General features: G+C 36.6%; 1 protein-coding gene across 1 annotated transcript in view; it reads left to right on the top strand.

Annotated features, from left to right (window-relative positions):
- Window positions 1-24,768, top strand: part of LOC126195380 (low-density lipoprotein receptor-related protein 1) — an 818,691-nt gene that overhangs the window by 494,909 nt on the left and 299,014 nt on the right. The window contains exons 10-19 of the mRNA XM_049933960.1: window positions 1,551-1,776; window positions 1,879-2,050; window positions 6,325-6,465; window positions 6,560-6,737; window positions 6,839-7,069; window positions 7,185-7,398; window positions 7,484-7,682; window positions 12,036-12,311; window positions 17,446-17,691; window positions 23,857-23,999. Of these exons, the coding sequence (XP_049789917.1) occupies window positions 1,551-1,776; window positions 1,879-2,050; window positions 6,325-6,465; window positions 6,560-6,737; window positions 6,839-7,069; window positions 7,185-7,398; window positions 7,484-7,682; window positions 12,036-12,311; window positions 17,446-17,691; window positions 23,857-23,999 (2,026 nt within the window). The remainder of the gene's footprint in view (window positions 1-1,550; window positions 1,777-1,878; window positions 2,051-6,324; window positions 6,466-6,559; window positions 6,738-6,838; window positions 7,070-7,184; window positions 7,399-7,483; window positions 7,683-12,035; window positions 12,312-17,445; window positions 17,692-23,856; window positions 24,000-24,768) is intronic.

The following is a 24,768-nucleotide window of genomic DNA, read 5'->3' as shown; positions in this document are numbered from 1 at the left end:
TGTGGATGCCTGCCTAGAGAATCTCCAGATCCTTGAAGTTGATCTGGAATTTTTAGATAATATTATCATCAGAGACAAAGCCTGGGTTCTTCAGTATGACCCAGGGACAAAATGCATGAGTGCTGAAAGGCACACTGCAGCATCCCCATGTCCAAAAAAGGCTTGCATGAGCAAATCTTAGGTGAAAGCCACGTTGATTGTGTTTTTTGACATCAGGGACATGGTTCATCTTGAGCCCCAAGGCCAAACTGTCAGTTGTGCTTTTTATTGTGAAGTGCTCAATAGACTGGAAGCCAAGGTCCATCACAGGATGCCAGCCATTGCCGATGATTGAAAGCTGCATTATGACAACGCACCGAGTCATACCTGCTTCACGATGGACAGCTATGCCAAGAAAGGTATTCCAACGATTCCCCAGCCCCGCTACAGTCCCAATGTGGCCTCGCCAGACTTTATTTTGTTCCCCAAACTCAAAACTTCCTTCAAAGGACACCATCATGGGACCCTGGAGGAGGTCCAAGCTGCCACAGTGAGGTCTTTGAAGCCCATCCCAGACTCAGTGTTCAGGACAGCATTTGAAGCATGGAAATCTTGCATGCAATGGGGTGCTGACTCTCAAGGATCACACATTGAAGAGTACTAAGTGGTTGTAGCGATATCTACAATAAATTTTGATTCACAATCTCAGTCTCAATGCTTTTTATAAAAATCCTGTAAAGAGGGGCACAGTGTTTACACTAGTAGTGAGAAGTAGAAGTTAAATAGACTCCAAAATTTAGACTTCTTAGTGATCAAGAGTATCGTTTTGGGACAGGAGCAGAAATGTGAGCTGCAAGTTGTGGATGGGGGCAAAATGTGTGTGTGTGTGTGTGTGTGTGTGTGTGTGTGTGTCTGTCTGTCTGAGAGAGAGAGAGAGAGAGAGACATTCGGTCTGGGACTATCTCTGCTCCAGTACTTGTAGCTCTGATCTAAATGAGATGAATGTGGAACAAACACCCTGGTGTTAGATTCTACAATATTTCATAATATATATCCATGCAGTAAGGGTAGTAAAAATAAATGATTAATATAACTGTCTGTTGAGAGTTTTTAATATCATGCATCACTTTCATTGGTGGTGTGACATACTGTGAAGAGTTGCATTAAGTGTGTGCATGATGCGGCATTCAATCTGTTGCAACACCAGCGGAAAAATCCTGATGTTCAATGTATTTTTACTTCATGATTTCTTGTCAAGTATGCAAATAAGTTATATCATTGAGTTTGCCTCATACAGATCTGCTAATGTAGTGCACAAATACCATAGTCCCATTTTACAAAAATGCTAATGACCATTGTGTTTTTGAGAATATGTCATTCATGTGATTTTTAGTAATGCAAGCAGAGCAATCTTTTGAAACCAAACAACCTCTGCCTGAACAATTTTCTTGTCACATCAGAATTAACATAGCTCTTCCAGATGACAGAACTAGGCAGGGAATGCTGTGTCTAATCATAATAATAGTGAATCACCACAAACTACTTGTTAACATTTTTTTTTTAATTTTCAGCTATATGTTCTTCACAATATGGGGAGGTTCACCAGCAGCATTAGAACGTAGCTTGCTAGATGGATCAGAACGTACAAAATTAGTGACTCACAAGATTGTGTACCCTTATGGAGTCACAGTGGATTATCCAACACAGCAAGTCTATTGGGTAGACACTTATTTGGACGTCGTAGAGAGAATTAATTATGATGGATCAAACCGAGTTATTGTTAAAAGGGGCCCACCGGTAATGTTCATGTTTACAGACAGTAATTATAGTGTTTTCTGACTTTTACAATGATTTGTTGCTGATGACGTACTTAATTTTGGTATCTTACCTATTCCACAGATACAAAATGCTTATGGGCTGACCGTTTTTGAAAATTCCCTTTTTGTTACAAGTTGGCGAAATTATAGCATAATACGTGTAAACAAATTTACCCATGAGACTGAAATGACATTTTCAGATATTGGAAGACCATTTACTATTCATGTTTACCATCGACAGCGACAGCCATCTGGTAAGTATACTTCATATTAGTGCAACATATGCTTCCAGACCATCAAATTTGTCGCAGAAGTGATTAGCCATTGAAATCACTATCCATGATTTTGAATGAAAAACTTATTAACAGTGGCAGTAATCATAGGAATTAACAATAAGCAATCACATGTAGCTGCACTGCACACAGAACTGTCGGACATTAAGTTTCTAACGTACGTGTTTCTAACATACATCTTTTTTAGAATGTACAAAAATTGCTAGAATGCCAAAAAGTGTTTATAATCTGGCCTGTTTTTAGTCAATGAAAGACATTTTTCCTTGCGAGCTTAAATCTGCTGTAGTATCACTAATCTGTCTGGCACAGAAATAAGCATGAACCTTTATTAACTGTTTAATTTTTTTCTTTTAGTCTTAACAAAACATTATGAGAAACTTTAGAATGGGTTACCGGTACTAATCCCTTATCCTGTTTCCTATTAGGTATATAAAATTCTGCCCCTACACATGGTGTGCCATTGACATCATATATTAAATTCTTGCAACTAAAATTTTGTGATCTGTGCACTGAAAGCTTTTGAGAAGATCACAGAAAATTTCAGCAGGGTAATTTTATAAAATAGAAAATTCAGTTTAAAGACTTGTTAAAATTACATACATGTACAAAACGGAAATCTCCGTTGAGTAAATGTTTTTAAATTAACTGTGAGTTCTTAATTTTATGAGTTGACTTTTCCATTTTATACAAGCTACAGGATAATTTTTTGTTTTTTTTTGTTTTGTTCAATACAGCCAAACTTTATTGTGAGATCAAAATGTACTTTTTCTGGAATGAAGCATTTAAAGAAGTCAAACCAAAAGATCCTTACAGTACAAATGGGTCTCTGTTCTGTCATAAATTACTTTGTAAGAAGTTATTGAGAAAATGAGGATCAGCAGAAAGAAAGTTCATAGTTAATTATCTCCATTATTGTAATTACACAGCTACTGCATATTTGTCTTTTAGGAGTGGTATCTTAGGTCACTGACTGATTAGTTTTGAAAGTACGTACAGTATTTTAATATGTTGCTGTATTTACCTTTGTAAATTTTCAGCAATAGGGGTAATCACTTTGCTATCAGTGTCTTTGAAGCAGGTATCTGTCAGTGGAGCTTGCAGTATTTGCCCAAGTTAATGCAGTGTTCCACTGAATTTTATTTTGTAGTCCTTATATTTAGTGCCACAGTTAAAAAGAACCCATTGATATGGTGGCCAAAGCATTTGTTCTGCTGCTATGTGCCACAGTGTAAGTCAGGAAATTCTCTTATTTGTGCCACTATTTTTATAGCTCTGCTGGTTAATAATGTTATAGATCCTTTTTAAAAAAGATTCATTCTTTTATTTTTTGCATACTAAATATTAAATTCTGTCTTCCTTGTGCATGGTATTGCAACCACCCTCTCTCCATTTTTATATATGTGTTAAACAAACCCATTTCAACAAAATAAAAGTAGAAAGTTTGCTCATACATCTTTATTGGTAACATTTTTGTGAAAACGACGTACAATATCCCTTACATCAATGTCAGGTGCTAAAAAGTAACTTAATGACTGTACGTAATGAAATCCGGTCATTTGATGCAGCACTCACTGATTAATTGGCACATTGTTATTATCAACATATCACAATGCACAATGCAATATTTTGTATGAAGAATTACAGTCTTTTCAGTTGTACAATTTTTCCCTTCCACTGCTCTTCACTGTGTCACAATACCTGCTCTCGAATGTCAGCACACCTATTGAATACGATGTGTAGCAAACCTCCATTATCATTCTGGGTTCTGTTAATCAGTTTTGTCTCTCTTTTTTTCTTTAATTAACATAATTTTCCAAGTACTTCATCTATTCCTTCTAATGACATTTTTATGAATCTTTTACTTATTCATTGTTATCAGCCCCCTTTGCACTTCATTTCTTTCTTGATCTTTAATTTGTTTCATTATTCCTGGATATACAAGATAAACTGCAAAGCCAGTGAGCCCCAATCCCACCTTGCACATTTCTTCTAATGATGTTATTATTTTTCCTGTTTGAAATTTGTAGTTATTATAATTTGTTAAATTGTATATTATTTAATTCATGACTGAGCAGCTGCTAATATTTTACTTTGTCCTCAACATGAACACAGCTGGCCAGTTTCAGTCTACAGGACCATTTACAATAATCTTTATCAGAATCAATATACAAGCAAAATGTTAATTATATTTGATAAACTGTAACCCATTTACATGTGTTACCATCACAGTTACTGCCAACCCAGTCTAAAAGCATACGTTATCACATTGGACCCATTGTGTTCATGTAGTGTGCCATGTGTAAACATGTTTTTGCAGCAGCTTTTGCAAGATAATTTTTTCCACTTCAAAACATAACTGTCAACCACTCATACCTTGCCACATGTGTGTACATTGAGACTACATGTAAAAGTACTAATTGTTTGGCTGAAGGAACTAAAAGCAACAACATAAAGGAAATGCAAGAGTGAACAGAGAGTTTTGCAGAATGTTAATGACAAACAAACAACAAATTACGAATTTGCTGTTAAGAAAAATTGGGGTGTGATATTTGAAAGCATTTACAATGACTGAGTTTTTTTAATGATGATGATGATGTCACAGAGCTTAAATAGGTCATACAGAATATTTCAAACTAGCTGAAGTCCCTGAAGAAATGTAATTTTTCATGTTAATAGGAAGGGAAATATCAGGGAATTTCACTTGTGGTAACCCTGATGTATAAAGTGCAAATCTTTACTAATAGCATGAAGATTCTACATAGGCTTCATAAAGTGTGGTTGATGATACAGCAGAACAGCAGTTAAGTGTTATGTTTTGAATGTGTTTCTCTCCCATAAGTTACTGTATACTGGTTTGATTATGGCACACTATGTTAAATGCAAATGAATGGGAAAAATAAACTCATAATGTTCGAATACAGCGTTAGCAGTGTACTACTGCTTGACACAGTCACTTCGATTAAATATCTAAGTGTAAAGTTGTGGAGTGATATGAAATGGGATGAGCATGTAAGGACTGTAGAAGGTAAGGCAAATGATTGACTTCATTCAGTTTATTGGAAGAATTTTTGTAAAGTGTGGTTTATCTGTAAAGGTGACCACACGTAGGATACTAGTGAGACTCATTCTTGAGTATTGCTAGAGTGTTTGGGATCCCCACCAGGTCAGATTAAGGGAAGACATCAAAGCTGCTCAGAGGCGGGATGCTAGATTTGTTACCAACAGGTTCAAACAATATGCAAGTATTACGGAGATGCTTCAGGAACTCAAATGGGAATCCCTGGAGGCAAGGTGATGTTCTTTGTGATGAACTCTATTGAGAAAATTGAGAGAACCAGCATTTGAAGCTGGCTGCAGGATGATTCTTCTACAACCAGCTTACATTTTTTGGAAAGTCCACAAAGATAAAATAAGAGAAATTAGGGCTCATATGGAGGCGGAGGCAAATAGGCATTCGTTTTTCCCTCCCTCTATTTGCGAGCAGAACGGGAAAAGAAATGACTGGTAGTGGTTTCTGGGTACCCTCCGTCACGCAATGTATGGTGGCTTGCAGAGTATTATGTAGATGTAGATGTAGAAATGTGCTTCAACCTGTATGGTGGCATAAAGATTTGGACTGGGTTGATTTTGGCTGTGGTGCTTTCACATGTGGATGGCCTATGTGCTGTTTAATATTGCCTATGTTTTGCTTGCACATTCATTCTGATGAAGATTTTAAGAATGACCATGCAGGCGGAAATTGCGTGGTTGTGCTTGTAACAAGTAATAAAGGAGAATTTTAGAAGCAGAGCTTTTTTTTCCCCTCCCTTCTGCTTCCATTTCTGATGGTTCTGACATCTGCAAAAATTTTTTATCTCTGTTCTCCAAAGGATTTGGGAAGTCTTATTCCTTTTTACAGTTTCCAGCACATTTTAATATCCACATTTGGATGAAGCAAATGCAAGAGGAGAATTGTTCCTCAGATGCCTTAATCTAATCTTATATTTCTGTTCTCTGTCTGTTATTCAAGTCAGTAATGTAGTTTATGGTGTAAATAGTGGTCAACCTCATAACTTATTTGGGCAAGTGCTACCATCTGGTATGGAAACTGAGACTTGCTTTGAATGGTGAAATAAATTATGAGATAAATATAGACAAATAGTCTAGAACTTTAATATACCATTGCTCAGTACTGTGTGCAAAGCCTCTGCAAAAGCTTCTTTGCATTTTATTGTTTTATGTGTTTTGTATTTCAGTGCAGCATCCATGTCAAAACAATAATGGAAACTGTGACCAAATATGCATTACTGCATGGAAAAATGAAAGTAAAAGTGAAGGAATTGCTCAGTGCCTTTGTCAGCCTGGTTTTAAACTCCAGGATGGGACCAAATGTGTTGGTATGCTTAACATTATGTAGTGTCAATGGTTATTTCCTTTTGCATCAATAAACTCCCTTTAATTAGTTTTAAACCTGCTTTCTAATTTCATCAGAGGCAAGATTACCAGAGTTCCTGATTTATAGCAAAGAATCTCCATCAGTTATCAAAGGAATGCCAATGACAAAAAATCCTGATTACCAAGTTATGGTACCAGTTACTAATGTCCTTCGGGTAGTCGCCCTAGATTATGATGCGGCCACAGGCTACATTTATTTTTCTGACAGTCACAGGTAAAGCAGCTTAGCAAATGTAACTTATCACACTAAATTTATTCAGTATTTGCTTTTCAAAACTCAAAAAAGAAATGATTTTTGTCCTTTTTTGTGTACAGGAATGTTATTGAACGCCAGAAAATTGATGGTACTGGAAGGTCTGTCTTCATAGACCAAGCTATTGGCAATTGTTTGGGTATAGCTGTTGATTGGCTAGGACGAAACCTTTATTGGACTGATGCTGGGCTTAGTTCCATCAGTGTTGCACAGCTTGAAAATCCCAAACAGAGGAAACTAATTGTCGAAAATGTTTTCTTTGCAAGGTCAATTGCACTAGATCCTGTTAATGGGTAATTATGTTTTTAAATCTTTATCAGCCCCACCCTTCCCCACTTATCTCTGCCTTGCATCTCTCTCAAATTTGTCTTAATTTATATGTTTCAAGTATGTCTTGTTTTATTGCAGATACATGTACTGGAGTGAATGGGACAGTTTTTGGAGCAAGGAAGGACAGATTGAACGTGCGTGGATGGATGGATCAAACAGAGAAATTTTTGTAGGTAGTGGAATCAAATGGGCCAGTGGACTGACAATTGATTTTCAGAACCGTGTGCTCTACTGGTGTGATGCTTACCTGAACTCTATAGAAAGTATAACATTAGATACTACCACCACAGAAGTAAGTAACTGCTGTGCTTCTATTGCATCTCATTTTCTTCTTTTATCAGCATCTGATTTTTTCCCTCTTCTTTTCTTTTCAATAGGTTGTGCTCAACAAGAAAACTGATCCTGACTTAGACCGCCCATATGGGTTAGTGTATCATGATGGTGCACTTTATTGGTCTGAATTTCAGAGGGGCACTATACACCAACTGCACATAGGGAATGGAACTTCAGAACTGTTAATTGATGAAGGAACAACATTATTTGAAGTTAAGGTGTACTCTAAGAATGCACAAGGTGGTGAGTGTTCCCACCATTTTAATTTCTTTTCTTTTTTTTCCTTTTTTTTCATTTATTCATTTTAATGCAATTACTCTTTGGATGGTGTGGCAGAGATCTGTCATAATGGTTTCATACCAGAGCTTAATATAATGTAATGAAAAAGGGAAAATGAAATCTGATAATGTATCAGACTGTTTCAGAGTAGCTTTAATAATTAAAGTTACAATACTCAATCCTGTCAGGAAATGAAACTAACAAGACAGGCAACACAGTCTCCAAGTAGTTTCAGCTACCTGTGTAGTTTCTTGTTTCATTAAAGCCATTTTCATACAGTCCTCAAAATTAAACAAAATAGTGATATAGTGTGTGTCTCATTTTTGAACTGTTCTTCACATCCCCCTCTACTAATTACTGGCAGCCAATTAGGCTAGTCTTCATCTTAATGCCTTACCATGAACAGCACTAAACAGTAATAAATAAATGATCTCCTTCATATTGTGGTGTGGCCACACTACAGTGGCAATGCAATTACTTTCGTGCATCAGCACTTTGTAAAGGTTGGCAACATATGTGGCCCCTCTCAGCCGCTGTGCCTAAGCAAACTTCGTCTCCTCTCCTTCTTTCCCTGTTGCTCTCCTTCTCTGCACAGAGGCACCTTTCAATGTGATGTGCACTGTAGTTAAGTCTGATTCAGTATGCGTGTATGTGTATAATCGTACAGGTACTACTCTCATTTATCCATTTTCTGTAAGTTCCTTTCTTTACTTAGGCTCCCCAGTTTTTTCTTTTCAAAGTTTCCAGGTAGCTGTGCAGTCTTATTCTCTCTTATAATATGCTATCCAATACATGTGAATTACAAGTTTACTTCATTGTTGTCTGTAGATATTGCTAATTGATACCGAAGTATCACTCTTAAGATAGTACGAAGCAAACACTGTACTCACCATTTAAATTTACTACCTCATTCAAAGAATTTTTACTGTTAATGAAATTTTAATAGGAAGAAAAGGGAGAGAATTTTACACAGTTATACGAAAAGTGTACAGGTATGTAACGAAAATGTGTATCATCACCATTTAGTTTGATTTCCTATTGCAGAGGATGTCTTCAGATGATATTCTAATAGATACTTGAATTTTATGACATTAATTGCAGCTAACAAAGTTCAAATACTTTACAGGTAAAAATAGCAAGAACACAAACATTTTTATTAGTAACTATATAATTGCCACTACACCAGGGCCTCATCTGAATGCTGTCTTAGTCAGGTTGAGCCAAATATTGTTCTGTAACTAATTCAGTAGGTGCTTTAGCATTACTTGCTTTATTTAACACGAAGCCAAGAGGTTATCTAATTTAAACCCTCCAGTTTATTCACTTATGTGAGAGCAAATTCAACAAGAAAACACAATGACTCAAATTAGATATGTTGTGGCCTTTGATCTGAAATAAACAATTTATTTGTTCACTGAAAATACTCCAAGATACAATTTGATTAGACTTGGTGGACTTTAAGATAATCAAATTACATTGTATTGCTGTGGCCTTTGCAAGTTAGGCAACACAGTGAGACTTGGCAAGAACTGATGGACAACTTTTGGGCATTTTCTATCAATTCCATGGCAGCATGCATCAAGATGATTGGGATAAGATCAACAGCATCACTCGCAGGAGCATGCAGGATAAACTTGACTGCTGCATCGAGAGACAGAAAAAAATATGAAAGATGCAGTAAGCAGATTGACAAGTTGATTCCTGACATTTCACACACAATGCAAGCGACCTCAAAGGAATCTCTGTCCAAAAAGGAAGGAATGTCACTGTCATCCCTAGAACTTTTAATTGGAGAGGATGTCATTGCTAACACCAAAGGGGTCATCTTGACCCTGCGTTGTGAAAAAACTGAGGAAATATGCACTGAAAGTGGTGGGATACTACATAGAGCAAAGCTACCATCTTGCAACTTGAAAAAAGAAGAGTTAAAAGCTACCAAGAGCCTTAACTTAGACAAAAGCATATATTGATACTCTCTGTCAACAAGGAAAATGTGACCATTGTAATAAAATCTGAAGGATGGAGACTGTGATACTTGCTCTATTAGATCTGATAATGTACTGAAAGCTTAGCTTGGATTTAGTGCATTGGATCACTTGGAATACAAATCGTTTAATCAAGGTATCTTCTTTGTTGGTGAATATACAGATAAACCTGCACAACACATAAGCCATACTACTTTAGCTGTAAGGGTTGTGAAAAATCTGTGACGATCTTATACCATTGAGACAAATTGTAAGTGCCCCTACCTCAGTAATGTATAAACTGGCAAAACACTTGGCACCTCTGCTTCAGCTGCACATGGGTAGCCCACTTAATCCAGTGGTTACCAGTTTCTCTATGGAACATTTTGAAAGACAGGTGCTGGATACCTAAGGTCTGGAACACGTATACTGGAGCCATGGTGAGGAACAGCTCAGTGACTTCCTATTATGTCTGAACAGTTTCATGCCAACTAAAATATACTATGGAGATAAAAAAGAACCAACAGATGCCCTTTGGTAGTTGCAAGGATTGGTGAGAACCTGGGACACATTTGTCGAAAACTGACAACTGAGTCTGAAAAGGAGAATGATTAATATGCTCACAACACATGCAACACAAACACGTGAACCACAGTACTTCGAATGTGAGGTGCAACACCTGGAATGCACTCTGAGGAGTAGTGGGTACTCCAACTGCTGCATAAGAAGTGTCACAATACCTAACATTTAGCAAAGTGGCATGTCAGAAGGAGAAACATTAGATACAGGCTTTCTGCCATATACATCCCAAGGTGACAGACAGAGTTGGCCATGAATTGCACAAACACAGCATAAAGACTGTTTACAAACCAGCCAAGAAGATCAAAGTGTGTCTCAGATCAGCAAATGTCAAAAGGGCCCATTTGCATTGTCGGGAATATGCCACATAATATGTAAATTTGGTAAACTGTATGTTAGGCTGAATGGATGATTCATCAATACCAAGATCATCAAATACAAATGGTATATTGTAGTTTGGGCAGGAGGAGAAATCGGACTTGGCAGAGAGCATGCTTTGTGAGACCAACCACATAATAAAATTCACCAAGTCAGAGGTTCTCATTGTGGAGAAGAGCCACCACACTGGTTTGTTCAGGGAAGTCATAGAAATCCACAAACATGACAATAAATTCAACAAGGAAGAAGAAAGCCTCAAGCTAAACAAATCTTGGTGTCTCATGCTGCAGCAAATGACCACTGCAGATAGCAAGGGGAGAACCGCAGTGGTAATAACCAGGAAAAAGACTTCATATGTTTATGCATCAGTAAATGTAATGCTTTGCCAAGAGCTCGTTTCCAGTCTGCTACAGATATAATGGGTGAACCTGTGCCAATCACTTTTGCTGGCAAAACATCAGGAAAATCATTAAACAAATGTCACCCAAAGAACTCAAGACAGAAGCCAACAGGCAATATGTCAACAAGTCGGCTTGAAAGTTTCAATAATGGGTATAGAGTTCAGGTCACTGTAATCTGTGCTGATGTATCCTATATCTGAAGGCAATAACTTAAGCCACAAAACTAAACCTAAGTCCATGATCTAAATCCCAAAAGCTATATGTCACCAATGAAATATAAACACCAGTCATGAAAACCTACAATGGCTCATTTTCTGAGATCTGCAATCATATCTTTGGTAATGTTCTATGGAACCTTTAGCAGGTACTAATTGGATGAAAATTACCAATAACTGGACTGCATACTTTTAATATTTGTACAACTGGCCAAGGGTTTTCTTTGTATCCTTTTCTTCCATTACCAATGAAATTATTACGAGAATGTGCTCACATACCAGTCCGACAGGTTGATGACGAAATGTTAGACAGTGGCAGTCATATTTAGTTTACAGTTATTTGGTAAATATTTGGTGTGCATTAAGTTAACTCATACTTAAGATATTGTTTTGTTTCAACCAAGTTTATAAATTCAGATTAAATAAAAATGCCTTCTGAAATTTTATAGATGAGTGTTGTGTAAGTGTCAGATTTGGTAGTGCAACTTCTGTGGAAAAACTTGTAATAATCAAAATAAACATCATCCACTGAATAGTACTTGAGATTTTCTGCAGAGGAAAAAGTAACAATTGTATATTAATTCACCTTAAGCTTGATGGTAGTTCAAAGCCATACTAGAAGTCTCAAAAGAAATGTATTATATTTAAGAAATTTGTAACTTATACCATTGAACTCACCAAGGAGAGATCTTTCGCCTGAAGAAAAAATGTAAATATTGAGCAACATTTAGCTAAGATGTGAATGTTCTTTAGTGTGGTAATGTGCATTACATTTTACAGGGGACAATGAATGCTCCAGGAATCATGATCTTTGTCCTGAATTATGTCTGAGTCTCCCAGATGGCCACACTTGCTCATCACATGATGACCATCTTAAAATTGGAAGTGGGCAGGTCTCTGCCAACAGCTCTTCAATGTCTCCCTGTTTACCTGGTCAATTTCGCTGTGCTACACCCACAAACAAGGCCCTCTGCATTGACCAGCGATATGTTTGTGATGGAGATGCAGATTGTCAAGATGGTTCTGATGAGACTATTGGTCTTGGTTCTGGATGCAGTGAGTAGATTGTTTACTAGATGTTAACAGTCATGCACAAAAACAAGTTGAAGACAACATTCCTCATCTTGCTTGATGAAGAATCCTTGAGTCACACATTGTTCTCATGTATGCTTGTTTTTATCTTAAAAGTTGACATTTGTCCTAAGGCACTATGCATGATCAGTGTGCAGCAATAGGGGTACACATAGCTGATTGAATGTAAACTTGTACTACTCCAGTGTGTTATGAACCATTCCATCATTCATTAAATCCATGTATCCAACAATAGCACTCAGTTAACACATGTTATCATGAAATAAAACTTACTATATACTTTGAATATAATAGGGAAACATTCCACGCGGGAAAAATATATTTATAAACATGATGTGACTTACCATACGAAAGCGCTGGCAGGTCGCCAGCGCTTTCATATGGTAAGTCACATCATCTTAAATATATTTTACTATATACTTTGTTTTTTATTTTATTTAGCTTTGAAATGTGTTAGCTAATTTTGCCACATTTTGTATTAAGAATCTTTCCTTTATAAAATGAAACTTTTATTTTCTTGCTGATGAAATCATCTTGTGCTTCCATCCAGGTGGCTGTGTTTTGATGAGTATCATTTTCATCATCTTCACTTCGCCAGAAGATGATGAGAATGTCACTTATCAAAACGTGAGAGAATTTGAACACAGCCACCTGGTTGGAAGCCTGAGAAGATTTCATCAGCAATATGTGCCACAAAAGCCTGCTTTCACTTTTATTTTTTTGGTAAAGTTTACTTTGTATTACTTTATTTCTTAATGTTTGTACTACAAAGAAAAAACTTCTAATAGTTCTTTTGCTCAAAAACCTGTGACGTGGTGCTATCTTGTTATTAAGAGCCTGTGTATCAGGCTGTTCCAAAGCTGCTGCATGGGGAATGGACACCCTTGAGACCCGACAGCATGCCCTCTGTCAGGCATGGCCTGTGGGCATGCAAGTCAGCTGGAACAGCCTTCTGTGTTTCATCGCTGTACTCCACTTCAGTTGCCAACCCAAACTGGCCTAAATATTTCTTCACACTGAGTGTTTTCCAGAGTATAGAGGAGTAAATCAGAAGGAAAACACATGATGTAACAAGTGTGGAGGCCCAATTTTCATGGAGCCTCTGCTTCTATAGGGATATAGTGACACTTGGGTGACAGTGGTAGGGGAACTTCCGTTACATGCTCAGAAGTCTATGTTTCCATTGTACTGCCACATCAGGTGTAACTGTCTTGAACTTTTTTTCTATGAATACATGAGGAATGGCACTTCATGATTTTCTTAACCACAAGACGAGTGATCTAGACACAAGAAAATAATCAACTTCACAAATATTTTTGAAGCAGATGAACATTCTTTATTTAAGAGGTCATCAGTTAACATCCGAGAGGTGCAGTTGACACATTTTTTTAATGTTCTTAACTGATTATGTCCAGCTCACCATCAATTAATTTGGTAATTATTCTCAATCAGTTTGAATAATTGCATCAACTTTTTTTCCAAAAATGTAAGAATCATTGATTTTAAAGGATATAGAGACCATTCTCTAAAAACAAAAAACTGCTTCACTCAGTGACAGCAGCACTTTTTTCCGCATTGTTGCTGCAGTATATCTTCTTTAAATGTAAGGTTGTCTTTGATTTGATTTCCCCTTTCACCAAAAGAAATACAGCTGCAGCTATTGTTTGAAATTAATTTTATATATAATATCCATTGTGATACTATCGAAGATGGCATTTTTATGTCAAGGTTTGACACCATTATAATTTCTATAGGCAAATTGCTTTCATTGGTCTTCTTTATAGTAGCAGTGGCAGTAATTGTAGTAGTAGTATTAGTAGTAGTAGTAGTAGTAAGCAATTACTGAAAATCAGAATGTGAACTAGCTTATAAATGAACCAGCTGTATGAAATGTGAATTCTTAACATTTTTTAGTGATATAGGACACGCAATACCATTTCTCTGTTGATCCTAATAAAATCTGACAAAATGAAGCGTTGCTCAAATTTGCATTAGTATCTGATTGCAGTGAAAAGTAGCTGCAAATACAATATAGTAACACTTGAAAGATATTGCACCTATGAATCTCACTAATTATGTTGACTTCCAGGTAAAAATGCTTATTTATGTAGATTATTTTCATTCATAATTTTTCTTGGAAGTTACCCTCTGAAGTATCACAGCTACAGCTTGTCCCACATAAAACCAGTACACCTAATGCACAAGAGTCAAGTAACAATGAACTAACTGAAAAAGAACAGATAATAATAGTGTTAAAAAACATGTAGTTACCTCTTTATAAGAGATATTGGAGGTGGTGGCCATGGGCACCCTGGCATCGCTGACTTTGATGATGTTATCAGCAGCATGCTGTAATTCAGCAGGTGTGATGTTATTACGTTCTCTTTAAGATCTTCTGTTTTGCAAGGGTTATCAGGATATACTTTGCTTTTTAGTGTACCCCATAAATAAAAATCACACAATATTAAGTCCAGGGTAGTTGGGGGTGGGGGGTAGAGGCCTCTACTGACAAGTCTGTCTTCAGGGAACATGTTGGTGATGTGGGCTATACTTTGGTAGAATGTGTGAGCAGTTGCTCCATATTGTTGGAATACTGCATACAACTTCTCTGCATCTGTTAATTGTGAATAGAAAGAGTCAAAGATCTCTAGATATCTGACACTGTTAAAGGTGTAATTGAAAAATATGGGGCCAACAATGCACATGACAAATAATGTATCTTTTCTGAGTGGAGAGGTTCTTCATACAGAACATGTGGGTTCTCCTATGGCCAATATCTGCAATCCTCAGAGTATACATAACCTAACTAATGAAACTAGGCCTCAACTCACATGAAGTAGAGCAAAGGGTCCGATTTACTGCTGGCGGTTGGTGATATTAACTGCCAATTACAATAATGAACTCTTTTTTTTTTCCTGATCCTTAGATTTCAACTCTTGCACCATACCCACATGACAGTGTTTTAATTTCATAAGTTTTAGTACATTATGCACGAGATAAAACAACCTGCTGCGATAACCTTCTTATTGACTTGCTGCGGCTTCTCGTAATGTCCATACGAATTATGTCTTTAGTTTCAGGGGTCCTTGCTGTCAGTCACCTATTCCTCTGCACACTCTGAATGGATCATACAGCCCTCTATTTCTTGTTCAGATCTTGGTTAGTGCTGATCATTGGGGGTTTCCTACCAGCATACACCGCTTTAAACATTTCTTTACATTCCTTGATGGAGCCAACTTTTGAGACGGTGTTGCTCCTTGACAAGCAATTCGACTAGAGATGATAAACCACTATGTGAGGTGTACCAGTTCTATGTGGGACACTCTGTAGTATCAGTCAAGTACATGCAAAAGTGAACAGTAACTGCAGAATCACTTTGAAGGTTATTACATTCTTGTACTCAGTTTCCAAGACAGTTATCATCCAATGGTATGTTGGCCAGTTATAAAAACCCACTCCAGATAAATGTGATTCACGTTACCATTATGTAAGATACACAACTAACATTTATGAAAATTTTGAGTTCTTATTTAGCATTTATTGTGAAGTTCCATGTTCTGCTGCAAGATTACAGCATGCATTAGCTAGAAAGAGAGAACCCATGCAAATTCAAAACAAAATTAAAAACATCCCCCTACAATTTATTTTATTATACAGTTTTGCATATTGAAAAACTATGTTGGTGACAACTGTCATTGCTGATAGAACTCCATTAATATAGAACTTTAATAACTATTGCCCTTAGAGGATTATTAATGCACTCATGTATTCATTAAACAAGAAGAGTTATAATATACAGCAGATATTCAATATAACTGTGAAAGCAGTATTTATACTCTCAATAGAAGCTATTCTGCATGTTATATTATTTTCGCTCAAAATTGTTCTAAAAGAACAAATAGTGTTCCATAGATTAATGCTAGGTAATTGTTGACATGGTAGCTCTGATACCTATTCTCTTGTAAATTTGAATCTATCTCATTCCATGTCTCTACAGGCTCTCAGTTGTGATTCAGTATTTAAATGAGTGAACTAACTGGTGCTAATTATCAACACAATGCAAATGTGGGAGCAAAACTTTTTAAGCAAACAGTTTCTTGTTGCCGATAGTCATCAGTAGACATGATATCTGATATCTGTAGCTTAAGAAATGTGGAGTCCAAATTTTAGATTAAAGGGCATAAATGTTAGATTATATTTGACAAGAGTGAAGTAATGTGCAAACAATTTACTACTATAAAACTGAGCTCATGGTTGTCCAATGAAAAAAATGTGTTGCAGAGCATAATGATAAAATATTATACAGAATTAAAATGGAAAACTGGTAGTTCACCAGTATGCCACAAAGTTCTCCACTGATACATTTGCAAATTTCATGCATTTGAGGAAGTACTTCAGGGTATAGACCACCTCCACAGCTGAGTGCTTAACATATGTGATAGTTACATCAAAGAATTTAGTTCAGTCTTCACTATTCTAAGGATTTTTCATTGGTGGGACACTTGCAACGAGAGCCACTCAGTCTCACCATAACAACTTAGGATGCACATGAAAGAAAGTAATAGTTCAAGTTACACAACCTGATACTAACAGCTGTGAGAGCAGTATATTAACCTCATATCCATCCAGAATACTTGACCAGAATACCATAGGCAGTTGTTGGAACTGCAGCCAGTAACATTGTGTGGCCCTCTTGGGGCCTGATCATGGAGCTTCATTACAATATGTTATTCATCATGTTATGGTGTGCTTGTAGCCATGAAAAAAGAACCATATTAAAAAAATTAAACAAAAAGGGTTATGGTATTAGATAAGTGTGGGAAGTATTACCTTCTTCCTGTGACTGAGTTTCTGATTATTCAATTCTCAGCATAGCTGCAGGGTATTTATTTTCATTTGTATCTAATTAACATTTTCCTTCATAAAGAACTGTGATTTACAGTGATTAAATCTTTATTTAATTGGTGCTAAATATTGTCGAGTCAGAGATAATGTAACACATTGGTGTTTGTGCACAGTTGGTGAGAAAGCAGTTAACATAGCATGTATCTAATAAAATTACATTAATTATTATCTAGTTGTAATATCATGTTGACAGAGAATACGCCATGCCGTGAGGATCAGTTTAGATGTGATGGGAACCGATGCATCACGAACCACTGGGTATGTGACGGTGACAGAGACTGTGCAGATGCCACAGATGAAGACCCAGAACGCTGTAAAAATAAAACTTGCAGCATTACTCAGTTCACCTGTAAAGTGTCTCGTCGCTGTATTCCAGCTGCCTGGTTCTGTGATCATGCTCATGACTGTGGGCCGGGAGATGACTCTGATGAACACTGTGGTTTGTCAAACTTTGTTTCATATTTTTCACTTTTGCATAATAGAGAATACAATAATGAAAATTAAACTGTTAGAGGAAAAAGGTTCTTTATATCAAGTAGAACACAAGGTGAAATAAAAGCACTTTTGGTATTGATGGTTCCTTCATCAGGTGAAAGAGGACAATGTTTTGGATAAAGAAGGACTGTTTGTGTATTCTGTAACGATAATATTAGGAACTCAGAACAAACCATGGCAAAGAAAGAGCATAATTAACAACTGATGCAAGCAACAGATGAAAGAATAATTATCTGAAATCATATGCACTCTACTAACTGTTATCCTCCCCAACTCGACACAGCTTTTTGTTGCCCCAGTCAACCTTTGTAGCATCCTACTCAGATACTACACGTTTTCTCAACCAGTTTCCTTCCCACATCACTGTTTAAGGCATCATTTATCAAAAGAGGGTACACCCATAAGATGACTTATGTCATGCATGAGCTGATATGGAGCCACTGTTCAGCTTTCTATGTTTTCATAATAACCATTAACTTATCAGCAATGGTGTGAGGTCATGAAGTGTCTGCCTCAGAAGTGAGAATACTTAATATCCTGCTCAGTTGAATTCTCTGAAAATGGCAATGACCAAGTATTCTTCAAATCCTTCTTTCCAGTGACAGATCATATTCAGGATGACGGTGTTTCAAAATCCTGTCCAACCATCCTGATTTAAGAAAGTTCCACAGTGGTTCCTTTCAAAGGACATGGTTGATTTTGTTCCCCTCCACCAGACTGAGCTTGTTCTCACTCCCTACAATAATAGTATCCAAAATTATCACTGTCTGTAATTTGTTCTTTCCTGATTTTTTAATTTTTTTTCTAGGTGGCAATATTTGTTGCATGTATATTTCATGTTCACCAAACATTCCCATGTTCTCTGACTAGCCTTATGGTTGTTCCGAACCCCCCAAATTTTCAAAATTCTTCTATTGTGAAAAGTTGTTGATTTTCACACTATTGTGTCCTGTTGTCTTTCTTTTATCATATAACTTTGTATGACTATCCTCTCTAACCACTGAATTGTCCCTTTAATTTGTTATTTTCTTTTTCTAGATGTAAGAAACCTATTGTTCAAAAGATAAGATTTGTTATCTTTTGTTTGTGCCAGTTGCAGATTGGTAAATAGAAGCTTTTCTGTTTCATTTACTTCTTTATTTTTAAATTAAGTCTATGTTAAACATAATATTGTAATATTTATGAATATACTTAAACACTGTGAACACAAAAATAAGCATTTTTCACCCCACCAGCTAACAGATCTAAAATAATTAGGTATTAAATAACTTAAGTGCTCTTTCAAAGAAAATTGAAAGTGTTATTCTTTATTGTATATTCTTTAATGAAATTAATTATAATTACTTTTCTTACTATTACTTATTAAAGAAGAAAGAGGTTTCTTCCACTTTAATGGCATCAGCCACATAAAATGACAAATATAAACAGAAAGTATATTTAAATTAACTTATTTCTGTATCTGTGAATTTCAACAAACATAGCTGTGTAGCAATTAAATACAGTTTTGATTATGAAATAAAGTTTTTCTAAGGAAGATGTACAGGGTAGATCACCTAAACCTTGCACCACAAATATTGCAGAAATGGAATGTGGTATTGATGTGTGGTTTTTGCAGAATGAATTGGTAGTCAGGGGCTCATGCTGATAGCTAACAAATAGATTGTAATAATACTAGAAAGTGTATATTTTGTGCAAACATACACTTTTTTGAAAATGGAGCAAAGCCTGTTGACATTAACAAACTAAAAGTAGGGTAAATTAGAATGTCAGTGGTGATTGTTGCATGATTCTAGGGCAATTCATTTATGAGATATCATACTTTGCAAAGTTTCCAAATTGACACTCGTTTGTGCCATTCAGCCTGCATAGTTACTAGGTTGACCTAGGTTGACACTTATTCGTGCCATTCAGCCAGCATGGTTCCTAGGTATGATGTTATGATTGCTTACAATGTGCTTCTGTGTTCCTAGTCAGCATTGTGACTTGCTAGTCAGTTAGTGTGTGACAGTCCAACAAGTTGTAGGTTGTGAGTGGACGATGGGGTTTACCAATGCACTATTGGTCTGCTGACAATCTCTGTTCATAAGATGGAACATCAATGTCCATGGAGCCTAGACATGTCGTGTTGGAATAGTGAACCTTCAGCTCATAGTCGTGTTTTTCATAGACAGAACACTGAACAAGCACAAGTATTGCAGCCTTCTAGTAGACCATCTTCCACAGATGCTAGAAAACGTACTTTCAGTCCATCAATGTCAATAGGCATTTTTTCATTTAAAAAGTGTATGTTTGGGCAAAATGTACACTTTCTAAGTATTATTACATCCTGTTGATTGGCTAAGAGTAAGAGCCCCTGAGTACCAATCCATTATGCAAAAACTGCACAACAATAGCAGTTTTTATTTGAATAATATTTATGGTGCAAGTCTTAGGTGATGCACCCTGTATGTTTCTTTGTAGGATGTGGTATACATTGCATAAAATCTTCACTTTATTTGTAAAGTGTAATAGATACAACATAAGATGGAATCATTGCTGCTGTTCTTCAAATCCCTCTTTTACGTTTTTATTAGAGTATTTTTAGTACACACTTTCTGCATTCCTGGAAACCCAATTACTTTTTGTTTGGTCGTTGGAAGTCTGCATAGAACATGATATTGATGATCATAATGATAGTTTTTATTTTAGTCTACACAAGAAAACTGGGCTACTAGCACCCACTTTGGATGATTGAGGGAGTTCTTCTGTGTTATTACAGTTAATGAGCTGCACATATAAATATTTACAAAGAACATGCAGTGCTCAAGTGCTACTGGAAATTGTCGAAATATTCTGCTAGGTGGAGTTTCATATGCTTTCTTTCAGTAAGATGTTTCTGCTTACATTGGAGTATTTAGATTACTATTTGGTAGTAATTTAATGTTAGCTATCTGGAAATGTATGAGGTCTGAAATTAAAATCATATGCAGATTATATCATTTGCCTCTATCAAAAGCCTCCACAGTTACATTCACAGATGTTGTGTAGAAAGAATGACTGTGAATACCCTCTGTGTAACCTCAAATTGCCATGACATGACCATTATGGTTATCTAATCAGCCACATTGCGATCACAACACAGCAGTTAATAACATGGCAAGGATGAATAAAATATGAGAGTTACTCCCAAATACATTGCAGGATATTCTCAAATATTATGTTAGTTGCTGTTTTGTTGCCCCATATTTAAGGTATTCCAGGTCAGTGAGTGATGGGCGAACAGAATCATATCTTTCACATAGAATCACAGAAAAATGCCACAATGAGAGATCTACAAAAAACTCAAAGGTTGTTAAATAAGGTCATTTTCTTGAATAATCCAGTATTCTGATTTATATGCTAATTTACTTCCATTTTCACTCCTTTTTTTCACTCAATATTCTTTCATATTTCAGAAGCAAGGGAGACAGTGTGTCCCATTTTCAGCTAAAATTATTTTTCACAAATATCGACATCTACAAGCTAATATTTCTGTTCAGGGGATTAACATGTGCTTCATCACCCAATCTGCTTCAGTTTTCACCTTATATGTTACAGATTTATGAATGTCCCAAACAAGTTACCGAATGTATTTTTTAAAGCAGCTGTTTTTCATAAACTGATCTGTTTCATTTTAGACACTCTCTGTGTTATTGTGTGATCATTGAAGCTTTTACAGCTGATGTTCCACCAGTGACACACTGCAAAAATTAATTATTATATTTTTTTAATTAGTCTTAGTCTCACTTTCGTGTTTTGAAAAAAAAAAAAAAAAAGAGTCCAGTAAAACATACGCAATTGTTTGAAACACACTAATGTTTGTGAAAATTGCAACATCAGGAAGAATGCCCATTATGAACACTAACAGGAAGGACATGTAAATCAGCACACCAGTGAGAAGAGGCTATATTCCAGAGAGGAGAATCACCTATGTCCTCCGCTGTGTGACTGGAAACATCAGAGTTACAACAAACTGGATTAATGAAAAACCATAAAATTAATTGCAACTGTGAAAGCATGCGTAGGTTGTACACAACAGTGAATGGACACTGGATCAATTATTGTGTCCATAACTTGAGATTAAGAACATCTTATGACGTAGGCATGAACACAGATGTTTTGTACACAATAACTGCAAGGCACGGGAACACCAGTGTGGGTGTGGGCCCCTGTGGATTGACAGTTTGATGTCACTGCAGTGGAGTGGGCAGGTAGCACACAAGGCAATTTGTCAGTTCTGATTATAAAGAAATTACAAATACATCAGACTGAAATTAGCCTATGAATGCCAAACCAGTCATGCTGACTCCAGGCCTGCATGCCAAGCTGTCATGTCATCCACGGAACATGTCTGGGATATAGTTGGTTGGGAACTTGTTTCTGTTTGTTCTCCAGCAACAATGTGGAAGGAGGTTTCCCCTGGAATGTATCCAAGTCTTTTTTTATTTATTTATTTATGTATTTAGCAAGGTGAGGTCCTTCACACCCTCTCTTACATCAAACCAGATATTCTTATTGAGTTATCATTATAATATGCATAAGCAGTAGGTGATTATAGATAAGAGCAATGAGTATGTGAAATTTCAGAAGTATGTTGTGTTAAGCAATTTTGTTATTACTTTCTTGCCTTATGTGAGTAATGAAATCCAACAGATATATGTGGCAGTAGTTCAAATGGAATCAAATTTGTAAAAGAAGTTGGAGGAATAATATGGTGAGCTTAGCAGATGAGATGGAAGGAAGGAAACAGAAATAGATTGGGAAGAGAAAGCCATGGATAGTGTTAACAATGTGACAGAGATATGGCTTCACTGTTGGACAGACGGGAAACAGATGGGGTATGCCGAGAGGGAAGCTATGCCAGTGATGACAGATAAAGCTTCAATCTCTTGTTGAATGTAGAATGGTTTTGTGTGAGACACATGTTACTGGGTAGTGGGATTAAGAATCACATGGCTGAAATGGAGAAGGGCATGGATTTAGTGTTATGCATAGGTGCAGCCCAATTGCCAACTTGATCTGGTTTTGTAATTGTGGAATGAAGGTAGGTATTTGATATTGGAGGAGGTATACTGAGGACACATATAACTAAAAAACAGTGATAAAGAAACTTGAGCATGTGAAAAATATGTCCCCTGCCCAGTCACATCCAGCCTGAGCATAGGAAGGATTGATGTGATCAAAGACTCAAGTGTTGTAAACGTATCTTCATTCCTAACTGGCTCAAGTCATCTTGGAGTTTTCACTAGTTGGGCATGTCTCACTACACCACAGTAGTAAAGATTTGGCAGGACTAAAGACTGGAATATATTTTGTTTTATATGAGGTGCAAATATTTTTCTAAATAGTTTGGTTTGTGTGTAGGCAAGAGGCATGCTGTGTCAGTTCCTTCTCTTCAATTTAGATCCTCATCCAAGATTATTCCAATATCCGTTACTGTTTTTCAGTGGGTAGTTGGATGGACACCATCAAGGTATGCTGGAGGAACTATTTCGTGAAACTGCCTGCTAGTCAACTTTCAGTGTAGTATGAGGATGACATATGACTTCTTAGCGTTTAGTTGAAGACTCAGGGTTTGTGACCATCGTGAGACTGAACAAATGGTGTCACTCATACCAGCAGCGGAAATATTTGCGTGACTGGCCATTAGATACAACTGGATGTTGTCAGCATGTAAGTGGTTTAGAGGTTCATAATTGCAGTATTTGGGAACTTCACACCATACTGAATTCTCATTGTCAGAGAGCAGTTACAGTTTTGAAATTCTAATCAGTTGTGTGTTGTCAAGAACTATAAAGTTAATTTCATTCAACTGTATCATTAATGTTGTGATTTTCACAAACATTAGTGTGTATAGAAGTGTTTATGGTAAACCCATTTCTTCCCCAATTTCTTCCAAATAGTTCCAACCTGGCAGCCATTTTAAGCACTCATGCAAAGAAGTTCATAAATCAGATGTTCTCAAGGCTAGTATTATTTTTAATCATCTCTGATGTTTGTAAAAATAAAATGAAAGATTATGTACCAATACACATTAAGAAATTTCCTGTACTCTTTATATTGTATAGATTGACACTTGAATTGTTTACAGTTTACCCAAAATGCAGTATAACAGAGTTTACATGCAAGAACAAAAGGTGCATTTCACTTGAACTGAGATGCGATTCATCTGATGATTGTGATGATGGTAGTGACGAAGCAGACTGCAGTGCCAAGTGCCAAGCTGGTGATCAGGTACACACTAGTTTCTCACTTTACTTCAGTTTTATTAACTGCTTTGTGTGGAATGGAAGTTCTCTTTGTTACAAGTTAAGAATTGTTATGAAATGTGCTTCAGCCAGAGTGGCAGCATCATTCTGTTTACACTCAAGAAAGACGGAAATGAAGATTAGGATTTTGCATGTCATCAACAAGAGATGCATTCAAGCCATAATGCATCTTATTTTTTTTGCCTCAGGACAGGGAACAGATAGAAACATGTGATTTGTTTTAAAATATGCATGCACTTGCTTTGAAAGCATGACAGAAATTTCAGCACTTTATAGCATACAGAAGTCTAGTGGCTGCAGCTAGAATGAGAAGTGTTTTTGATACTTAAAGTGGCAATGATTTCATTACAATAAGAGTGTGTAATCATTCATTTTCTTCATTAGTGTGGTGTGACACTGATTGAAAATCATTACCAGTTGAGTAAGACATGTGGTGATGGTGCCACGGATGTCTCTAATGTACATTAATAGGTGCAGCAGTTCAAAGAAGACCAATCATCATATGACACAAACTGAGACAGTTTTGGCCTCACACCAGCCAGTCTCATGACGTGTTTGAGCTAGTTGAGAAAGTTGTTTTGGAAGATTGCTAAATGAGCATGGAACACACTGCCTCTGAAACTGACATTTCTATGGGTTCTGCATGAATACCTGAAAGTTCCAAAAGTGTCTTCCAAGTGGGTGTCACGAATGCCCCAAGGCTGCATGCGTGGCATGTTGCCTGGTAATGTTGA

Source organism: Schistocerca nitens, chromosome 7 (genome assembly GCF_023898315.1).
Source record: "Schistocerca nitens isolate TAMUIC-IGC-003100 chromosome 7, iqSchNite1.1, whole genome shotgun sequence".
In the NCBI taxonomy this organism is placed as follows: Eukaryota; Metazoa; Arthropoda; class Insecta; order Orthoptera; family Acrididae; genus Schistocerca; species Schistocerca nitens.
The sequence above is the reverse complement of the archived record's forward strand: the minus strand, read 5'-3'. Positions and strand labels throughout refer to the sequence as shown.